General features: G+C 51.0%; 1 protein-coding gene across 3 annotated transcripts in view; it reads right to left on the bottom strand.

Moving 5' to 3' along the window:
* ACOT11 (acyl-CoA thioesterase 11) overlaps positions 1–6,290 on the bottom strand; it is a 58,526-nt gene extending 52,236 nt beyond the window's left edge. For 2 of the 3 annotated variants that reach the window (XM_017504461.2, XM_037729888.1), the window contains exon 1: positions 6,060–6,289. In XM_017504461.2, coding sequence (XP_017359950.1) covers positions 6,060–6,092 — 33 coding nt within the window. In that variant the 5' untranslated portion in view covers positions 6,093–6,289. Of the gene's footprint in view, positions 1–6,059 lie in introns of all 3 variants that reach the window. The other variant, XM_037729886.1, reaches the window with a different exon arrangement.
* Between the last annotated feature and the right edge of the window lie 4,521 nt (positions 6,291–10,811).

Here is a 10,811-nt window from a genome sequence, read left to right as displayed (position 1 = left end):
TTTTTTTGAGATGAAGTTTCACTCTTGTTGCCCAGGCTAGAGTGCAATGGTGCGATATTGGCTCACCAAAACCTCTGCTTCTGAGGTTCAAGTGATTCTTCTGCCTCAGCCTCCCAAGTAGCTGGGATTACAGGCATGCATCACCATGCCCAGCTAATTTCTTATTTTTAGTAGAGATGGGGTTTCTCCATATTGGTCAGGTTGGTCTCGAACTCCTGACCTCAGGGGATCCACCCACCTCGGCCTCCCAAAGTGCTGGGATTACAAGCGTGAGCCACTGCACCCAGCCGATGTGATTTCTTTATACTAAAGCACTTCTGCACAGCAAAGGAAACAGTCAACAGAGTTAAGACACTACCTACAAAGTGGGAGAAAATATTTGCAAACTATGCATCTGACAAGAGGTTAACACCCAAAATATACGAAAAACCAAAACAACTCAATAGCAAAAATAAATAAATAAAACTGGCAAAAGACCTGAATAGGCATTTCTCAAAAGAAGATATACAAATGTCCGATAAGTATATGAAAAAAATGGTCAACATCACTAATCCACATGGAAATGCAAATCAAAACCACAATGAAATAGCACCTCACACCTGTCAGAATGGCTACCATCAATAAACCAGCAGACAATATGTGTTGGCAAGGGCTTAGGGAAAAGGCAACCCTTTGACACTGTTGATGGGAATGTAAATTGGTACAGTCATTATGGAAAACAGTATGGAGGTTCCTCAAAAAAATAAAAATAGAATTATGATCTAGCAGTCCCATGACTGGGTATATATCCAAAGGAAATGAAATCAGTATGTTGATGAGATACCTGCACTCCCAGGTTTAATGCAGCACTCTTCACAGTAGCCAAGATATGGAACCAACTAAGTGTCCATCAGTGGATGAATGGATTTTTTAAATGCGGTACAAAACCGGCTGTGAGGGCTCAAACCTGCAATCCCAGCACTTTGGGAAACCAAGAGGAGAAGATATCTTGAGGCCAGGAGTTCAAGATCAGCCTGGTCAATGTAGAGAGAACCCATCTCTATAAAAACTTAAAAAAAAAAAAAAAAAAAAAAGCTGGGCACAGTGGTGCCCACCTCTAACTCCCAGCTACTCAGGTGGCTGAGGCAGGAGGCTTGCTTGAGCCCAGGAGTTCAAGGCTACAGTGAGCCATAATTGCACCCCTGTACTCCAGCCTGGGTGACAGGGCAGGACTCCATCTCAAAAAAAGAAAAAAAATGTAGTGTCTATACACTGTGGAATACTATTCGGCCATCAAAATAAAATAAAGTCCTGCAATTTGCAGCAATATGGATGAACCTGGAGTATGTTATGGTGGCTTTTTTGTTTGTTTGTTTTCTTTTGTCTTTGTTTTTGTTTTTGTGTGTGACAGGGTCTGGCTCTTTTGCCCAGGCTGGAATGCAGTAACTTCAGCTCACAGCAGCCTTCCCCTCCCGGGCTCAAGCCATCCTCCCACCTTAGCCTCCCAAGTAACTGGGACTACAGGCCCATGCCACCACACCCAGCAATTTTAGTGCTTTTTTTTGTATAGGTGAGGTTTTGCCATGTTACCCAGGCTGGCCTCAAAGTCCTGAGCTCAAGCCATCCACCCATCTCAGCCTCTCAAAGTACTGGGATTATGGGCATCAGCCATCGCCCCTGGAGTGTGTTATGTTAAATGAAATAAGGGCCAGGCACAGAGAGACAAACACCACATGACCTCACTCAGATGTGAATCTTAAAAAGTTGATTTTATGGAAATAGAGTACAATGCTGCTTTCAGAGACAAGGGTTGTTAGGGGGAATGGAGAGATCTCGGTCAGAGGATGCGTAATTACAGATAGGAGGAATAAATTTCAAGAGACCTATTATACAGTAAGGGGACGTAGTTCGTGACAATATATTGTATTCTTGAAAATGCAGAGTGGCTGTTCTGCACTGTCACCAAAACAATGGAAACTATGTGACGTAATTCATTTGTTAATTAGTTAGATTTAATCATAACATAATGTACACATACTTCAAAACATCATGTTGCACATGATAAAAACAGAGAATGTTATCCATCCATTTAGAAAAAGAAATTTTTTTTGAGACAGAGTCTTGCTCCATCACCCAGGCTGGAGTGCAGTGGTGCGATCTTGGCTCACTGCGACCTCCGCCTCCCAGGTTTAAGCAAGCACATGCGGCTAATTTTTGTATTTTTAGTAGAGACAGGGTTTCTCCATGTTGGCCAGGCTGGTCTCAAACTCCTGACCTCAAACAATCCACCTGCCTCAGTCTCCTGACGTGCTGGAATTATAGACATAAGCCACCATGCCAGGCCCATTTAAAAATTTTTTAATGGGGTAATCATTCCTTTATGCTATGTATGTTAAAATAAAATTTTGGAGAGGGAAAAAAAAGAATCCTCCAGATAGATTAAGAGTGGGCAGGGCGAGGTGGCTCACGCCTGTAATCCCAACACTTTGGAAGGCTGAGGCTGGTGGGTCACCTGAGGTCAGGAGTTTGAGACTAGCCTGGCCAACATGGTGAAACCCCATCTCTACTAAAAATATAAAAATTAGCTGGGCATGGTGGCGGGCACCTCTGATCCCAGCTACTCAGCAGGCTGAGGCAAGAGAATCACTTCAATCAGGGCAGCCGAGGCTGCAGTGAGCCAAAATCACACCACTGCACTCCAGCCTGGGCAACAGAGTAAGACTCTGTCTCAAAAAAAAAAAAAAAGAAAGAAAGAAAGAAACAGCCCCATCACCATTTCTGGAGTTAAAAAAAAGCTTCTCAGTCCCACTGAGAGCTGACCTGGGCCAGGCTAGACCCGAGGCTGGGCGGAGATTCCAGACTTCCCAGGACCCCTGCTTACCTCCCATGAGGGCACCAGTGGATCCCTGCTAGCTCAAGAATGTGAGACTCAGTGTCCAGTATAGACTGATATCTTGGATGGGGAAAGGAGAAGAGCTCTCCACTGGGAGAGACAAGGATTGAAGCGGGACAGGGAAGCCTTTCTGGCACTGTCAGACTGGCACTCAGCAGTTCTCCCGGCCCCAAGCATGGCAGAAGCTGGTCACTTCATTCAGTCGCCCACTCACTTGCTGGGTATCCAGGGGCAAATAGGAGCCAGAGTCCTTGGATTTCAATGCTGACTCTGTCTACAGTGCCACAGGACACTGAAAAGGGCCCCCAACCACGCAAAGTGGGGCTTGTAGATTATCTAAGACCCCTTCTTCTGTTCCCAGTTTAGTCCCTATTAAAGACAGTTTGGTAGTGTTTTTGTTTTTGTTTTTTGTTTTTTGGGGGTTTTTTTGTTTTGAGACCACTCTGTCGCCCAGGCTGGAGTGCAGTGGCGTCATCTCGGCTCACTGCAACCTCCGCCTCCTGGGTTCAAGCGATTCTCCTGCCTCAGCATCCCAAGTAGCTGGGATGACAGGCATGCACCACCACGCCAGGATAATTTTTGTATTTTTGATAGAGAGGGGGTTTCACCATGTTGGCCAGGCTGGTCTCGAACTGCTGGCCTCAACTGGATCTTGGGAGGCCAAGATCTGCCCAACTTGGCCTCCCAAAGTGCTGGGATTACAGGCGTCAGGCACCAAGCCCAGCTTGGTGGGGTTTTTTTTTGTTTGTTTTTGTTTTGAGACAAGATCTCACTCTGTCTTCCAGGCTAGAGGGCAGTAACATGATCTTGGCTTACTGTAGCCTCCACCTCCCAGGTGGGCTCAAGTGATCCTCCCACCTCAGCCTTCCGAGTAGCTGGGTCCACAGGTACTCACCACCATGCTCGGCTAAATTTTTTTGTATTTTTGGTAGAATCAGGGTTTCACCATGTTGGCCAGGCTGGTCTCAAACTCCTGAGCTCAAGCGATCCATCCGCCTCAGCCTCCCAAAGTGCTGGGATGACAGGTATGAGCCACCACGCCTGGCCAGGGATTGTTCGTTTACTTGCTTGCTTTTCATTAAAAACAGTTTTGGTGCCAAGCCAGAAAACATTCTCAAACCCTCTTGTATTTCAGAAGAACTAAGGAATTCAAGAGAAATCCAAAGACATCTGCCGTCCAGGCAATGGTGCAGAGGTGGCAATCAAGGCCAGAGTGTTCTTAGCTGACGGGAGGCCACCTGTGTCCTCCGGGGCCCAACCTCCACTCCCAACACCCACTTCCACCCCCAGACTCAACAGAGGCAGGGCAAGGAAGCCAAATGCCAGCTGGGCTCCGAGTCGGGCTATGTGGTCGGAGTTCCACATCTGCACCTTCATCTGGCTGAGCCTCAGGTTCCTTAAGAGCTCAGACTCTGTGGCCAAACTGCTGAGTTCAAATCCCAGCTCTGCCACTTCCCACCAGTGTAAGCTTGGGCAAGTCACTTGCCCTCTATGAGATTCCTAATCTGGGATACGGGGAAGATAACTGTATCTACCTCATCGAGAACTGAGTTCATGTATGCAAAGAGCGTGGCATGGTGCCTAGCACGGTCAGAGCTATGTAAACATTTGTTACGATTGTTATCTCTGTAAAACAGTGTTAATGATATGCCCCTCCCCCAGCACCTTGCCCCCAGTTACTAATGAGGGTTATGGGGGAAAAGTCATAAAGGGTTAAATATAACGGGGCACAAGAGAAGATACGAGCGGCCCCACCCACCTGGGAGACACGCTGCCCTGTGCTCAGGTGACAAGAGCAAGGGGCCCTGCTACTCAGATCCCACCTTGGCCTCGATGCTAAAAAGCTGCCTGTCCCTATTCATTCATTAAGCATTCCCTGGCCTCTGGCCGCACACGTCCCTGCACTGGGTATACCAAGAGCAGCCTCGTGTTGCTCCCTGGCTGGTGGGAAGGATGTATGTGCCAGTCTAGCACACGATCCAGTGTGAAAAGAGGCTAACACAGTGCCACGAGAAATCTGGGAAGGACTTCCAGAGGAAGCGGCGCCTGAGCCGAGACCTGATGGCTCAGAAGGAACTTGCCGGGGAGACAAGTGTGGGGAGGTGCAGGAAGGCTGTGGGTAACTGGCAGAAGACACAGCAAGTACAACAGCCCCGAGGAGAGAACAAAGGTGGGACACAGAGGCCGAAGAGAGGAGCTCACGATGGCTGAGGCAGAGGCCGCAGAGAGGTGGGGATGGTGGAAGGAAAAGGGAGGCGTGGGCAGGGGCCAGAGTACCAACAAGGATGTGAAAGTCATCCTCAGGTAGCTGTCTGAGCAGGTGAGGAATCAGCACATATACCTTTTAGAAGCATCCCTCCAGTGTGGAGAGCAGACTGACGGGGGCTGGACATGGGATGGGGAAACCAGAGGATGCTGAGTTGAGCAGTGGCTATGCAGACGGAGGGAGGGGATGGATAAGACATTTATTAGTTCCAGCCCCTTTAATAAAAGGCTTTTCCTGAAAACATCCTCAGAGGTCAGCCACATTACAGCCATTACAACCTCTGCCAGTCTGTCCCCAGCCCATCTCCCTTGGCCCCTTCCATTGCCAGGCACTGCTGTGTTCTTGGGTCTCAGCACCTAATCTCAGCTCCAAAGTGCAGGGAAAAGTTGTTTTCAAGGTCACCTTGCAGGACAGCTTTTCACAGCCCTCATGTGATCCCGTGCTTGCTCTCCCAAAGAGATTCCGCTCCCCGAAAACGCCTACCTCGCCCCACCACACATATTCACACGCACACCTCACACCCTGTCACTCCCACCAGCTCTGGCTTTGGGCTCCTGAGCGCTGAGCATGAAGCACTGCAAGGCCAGGGAGCTCAGACATCCCAGAAACATGCACAGAACTCCGCAGGGAGAAACATACACCCGCCGGATAGAATTCCAAAGGCCAACACGTGCTGAAGGTGATTCCACTCAACACAGCCAGCCCTCGGGGGATCTGACAGCCCGTGGGGCTTGTTTAGGGATGGCAGCTGGTAATAAAGCAGCCCAGGGGCTCGCCATTTCTCCTTCCAAAGAGAGCTAGAAAATGGCCCGTGGAGAGTGTGAGGAGATGCAGAGCGTCTGAGTTAAAATGGAAACGTCAATCTCTTTCTGGGTGCCAGGCCTCCAGAGCCCTCCCGCTGCCCCAGCCCACCCTCCGTACCCGTCGTAGGTGATTTCCAACATTCTGGATCATCGCGCCAGGCAGCCAGGGAAAGCAGCGCCCTCTCGAAGACACACTCTGGTCACCTGAGCAATATCCAGGACTGGCTCCAAATAAAGCCTGTGGGCCTCTCCTGCTCCTCCTCCTCAGCTCCCGCCCGCCCCCCAGAGCCAGCTGTTATCACCCTGCTCCCGCCTCTCTTCAGACTGCCCTCTGCCCCCCTTCTCCTAAGAGCCCTGCAAAGAAAGCTCCAGTGCCCGCCTAGCGGAGAGGAAGAACGGGGCTGCCAGCTAGGCCACAGCCGCGTCAACGGGCCTGTGCCCGCCCACTGGGCACCCAGCCCCAGCCAAACTCCAGGCATCCCAATCCCAGAGCCCGTCATCCTGCCAACAGTGTCTCTTGGTTCTGCGATCACTTCCAGGGAAGGGGGCTGGGGGGGTCCAGGTCCCCTATCCCAGCCGGCTGACATGCAAAACAGGCAAAACAGCCATGAGGCTTCCGTCCATCCACAAGGGGTTAGCTGGAAGGTGGCAGGAGGCCAAGAGCTGCCAGCAACCTCCCGGAGAGATGCCAGACCCACCTGCTAGGACTCTTCACCCCTAGGAGCACTGCCCACCAGCTCCTCAGCAACAGGCCATAGGCATCCAGCAGTTGCTGGTGGGGGACAGGTCACGCCCCTTACTTCCTTTAAATAGGCAGTGCGACTTTTCTAAAAGTGGCACCTGCCAAATTCCCCCTGATGGCCACGCAGGCATCAGCCCCTTGGGGCACCCACTCCAGCTTCTCTCCAGCCACCACCAACTGAGAGACCACCAGGGTTTTTCCTTCTCCCTCTGCCTTCTGCCCAGAGGCTTGATCAGGAGGTCTTGATACTCACGTTGGACTTAGGGCAGGACAGTGAGTGCTTGGTGGCTAAGGAAAGTAGGAGGGTGGGTGGTGGCGGGGCAGGGAAAGCGTTCAGGCATGGGGGCCGGGATGGACAACTAGGTGGAAAATAATAGCGTGCACCCCATAATAACCAAGCACCTGTAGTGTGCCTGGCCTCGGGCTGGTCCTCCTCCAACCCCACAGGGAAGATTCCTTAGGAAGCGTAGGTGGCATGTCCCAGGTGGCACAGCCAGTGAGTGCACAGCCCGGCTGGGACACGCCAGCCAGGTTCCGAGGCCACGGTCATCCCTCCATCCTCAGGGCCTCTTGCTCATTTGCCTCAGACCTAATTATGCTTCCCCTAGACCTGTCTTGCCTAAGAGGCCTGGGTTCTCCTTTCACGAATGTACCACGTGGCTCTAGGCAAGTTCCCTTCTTTTTCTGGGCCTCCCTGCTCCACCAGTCAAGGACTCCAATCATGTCCATCCCCGTGAGCTCAGGCCTTGCCCTCAAACAGCTTGTCAGTGGTCAGCCATTCTGTATCTACAATGAGAAATTAGACTGCAGGACGGCCCATGGATGGCTCTGAGGATTGGGGCAATCCTGGAGGCTTCCTGGAGGAGGTAGTGCTAGAGCTGGCCTGAAGATTGAATGGGCTTGGATAGGCTGAGAAAAGGGGCGAGGTGGAAGGCCTGACAGGCACAGAACAGGAGGCAGTCACAGGCCATGAGGAGCATCATCCTGCAGGAAAGCTGGGAACCTATCATGGAGGGCTCGAATGCCAGACACTGGGGTTTGGGCATCTAGGAGCCTCTGAAAATGACAGCATTATGGGCACACTCGATGATGAAAGCCACGTGAGGTGGACAGGACAGGTGTCATGGGACTTCCCTGGATGGTAAGGAAGCCAGCCCAAAGAGGGGTAGCTCACTTTACTGGGTCCCAAGATAACTTGACAGGCAGCCAGGCAATTTCAGAATCCTCCCTATGCAGAAGGAGGAATGAAAGCCCAGAGAGCTCCTGGCCCTCAAGTCTACCCTCTCTCCAGACAACTGCAGTGTCCCAGACTCACGGGATTTGGTTCACCCCAGCATCTTACAGATGGCTAAACTGAGGCCCAGAGGAAAGTGAACCTCCCAAAGACACACAGTGAGGAAGCTGGCTAGAATCACACTCCTGACCTCAAGTCCAGAGTCCTGACCACCCCACACACAGCAAGGCATGAAATGAGACAGACTTCAGTTACACTTATGAGAGGACTTCCAGAAAGGCTGAATCAATCTTAGTGTCAGGAACAAGCAGCAGAGAGCTAGATCTTTCAATAGGGCCCCCTCCAGCCCGCGAAGGCCCCTCTCCTTTCTGTGCTGTCTATTACAGAGCTCGCTCCTGTGTCACCACAACCGCTCTGTGCAGTCTGTCACTCCCGTGAATGTTCCCATGGGTGTCTGCTTTCCCGTTCCAATTTACCCAGGAGCCTCCCACGGGCTTGGACCACATCTTACTCATCTCTGTGCCCCTTCCCCTCCACCCTGCAGATTTGGACTCTATGTGCAGGCAGCATGAAACACACATGGCTGGATCCCAGTCCTGGTACGGTGGATCAAGAAGAGGTCTGTGGTTCTCAAACTTCAGCCTGCACCAGCATCACCTGGAGGGCTTGTTAAAATACAGATTGCTGGGGGCCCTGTCCCCAGAGTTTTTGATTCCGTAGAACTGAAGTAGCACCCAAGAATTTGCATTTCTAACAAGACGCCAGAGGATGCCGATGCCGCTGGTCCAGGGACTGCACTTGGAGAACCAGGAAGCTAGGTCACCCTCCCATTTTACACCTGGGGAGAATGAGGCCCAGAGATTATTTTTTTTTTTTTAATAGTCTTACTCTGTCACCCAGGCTAGAGTGCAGTGGCTCAATCTTGGCTCACTGCAACCTCACCTCCCAGTTCAAGCCATCCTCCTGCCTCAGGCTCCTTATTAGCTGGAGCAGCAGGCATGTGCCACCACGCCTGGATAATTTTTGTTTTTTAATACTTTTTAGCAGAGACGAGGTTTCACCATGCTGGCCAGGCTGTTCTTGGACTCATGACCTCAAGTGATGCACCCGCGTAGGCCTCCCAAAGTGCTGGGATTACAGGCGTGAGCCACCGCACCAGCCAAAGTCCAGAGATTTTAAAGGCAGCACTTGACAATATGTCACTGTCATCATCGTAGTCACTGTCATCACAACCCTGTCATTATGGCCCTTTCCAATCCCCAGCACTGTGCAAGCACAGCATGTACATTACTGCCTTTGGGCTTCACCCTAAAAGGAAGATACTATGATTATTATTGTCCTGTAGAGGAACAAATGGAGGCAAAAGTAGTAAGTCATTTGTCCAAAGTCACATAGTTGGGAAGGGAACATCGGGGTTTGAACACTGATCTAAGTCCAAAGCCCACAAGTTTAACCACCACCTTCCACAACCTGCTTACGGCGTTTGCTGACCAGCCAAAAAATTATCTAGGGGCTCTGAAATCCTCCAGGCTCATTTCTAAAGTGAGGGGAGATTGTGGTACCCTCAGCCCAAAGGCCCAGTCCCTGAGTGGGCCTCTGGGGAGTCTCGCATCTAGAGAAAGCCTGCCTCTTCACACCTGTGAACCCAGAGGATTTTTCTCTTTCAAACACTCATTTTCCCAAACTACAACCTTCTTCACCTGGCCCCATGGATCAGGCCTTTCTGGCTGGAGGTCAAACAACTGCATTAATTCTTCTGGTCCATGTCCCAACTCTACATCCCCACTCAGTGACAAAACACAATGAAATGCTCCCTATTTATATTCCACAGTGATTCTGGGTTGTCACTGTCAGGCATGGGTTTGTCTCTCCCACCAGACTGGGAGTTCACATGAGCAGGGACCTCTTCTGAGTCATCTGAGTCCCCAGCACAGGGCCTCCCCAGAGGAAGGGTTTATGACTAAGTGAAGAATGAATGAATGAATGAATGAGTCTAAGGGCAAAAGAAGAAATAAATGAATGAATAAATAACCAAACTCCCAGGAATTCCCTCTGCTGGGTCTTTGGCCTTCCCAGACAGGACCACAGACTCTCTGGGGAGGAAGGACTTCTGACACCATCTACGCCAACTTCCACTTGTGGTTCTGTGCTAGCCAAAATCCTGCATGGGCCAGAACCTGCAGCTCCACACATACACACACCTAAGAGCCAGAAGGCTCTTGCCATGATCATGGCTCTGGGCTGCTCAGAACAAGGCTGCTCCTCTCTCCAGTCCTCCACTCAGCCCTGGCCTCCCTGTCCAGACTTCTTTCTTCTGATCCCCTCATGCCATGACTAGAACTCCCCACTGCTCCCTCACACCCCTGGAGTGCCCTTTGTTTCTGCTGTTCCCCCCACCCTGATGCGCTTTCAGTAAGTCCAAACCCGCCAGGCGCGGTGGCTCAAGCCTGTAATCCCAGCACTTTGGGAGGCCGAGGCGGGTGGATCACGAGGTCAAGAGATCAAGACCATCCTGGTCAACATGGTGAAACCCCGTCTCTACTAAAACTACAAAAAATTAGCTGGGCATGGTGGCGCGTGCCTGTAGTCCCAGCTACTCAGGAGGCTAAGGCAGGAGAATTGCCTGAGCCCAGGAGGCGGAGGTTGCAGTGAGCGGAGATCACACCATTGCACTCCAGCCTGGGTAACAAGAGCGAAACTCCGTTTCAAAAAAAAAAAAAAAAAAGTCCAAACCCTGCCAGCCATCAAGGCCAACTCAAATGTCACTGCCTCCAGGAAGCCTTCTAGGCCCCTCCTAAGTGGAATTACATTCTCCCTCTACATGTCCCAATGCCTGTGTGTGTGTGTGCACACACACACACATACACAGACACACACACGTACTTCACAGCCCT

This window comes from Cebus imitator, unplaced genomic scaffold, assembly GCF_001604975.1.
Source record: "Cebus imitator isolate Cc_AM_T3 unplaced genomic scaffold, Cebus_imitator-1.0 Scaffold322, whole genome shotgun sequence".
In the NCBI taxonomy this organism is placed as follows: domain Eukaryota; kingdom Metazoa; phylum Chordata; class Mammalia; order Primates; family Cebidae; genus Cebus; species Cebus imitator.
This window is presented reverse-complemented; position numbering and strand designations above follow the sequence as displayed.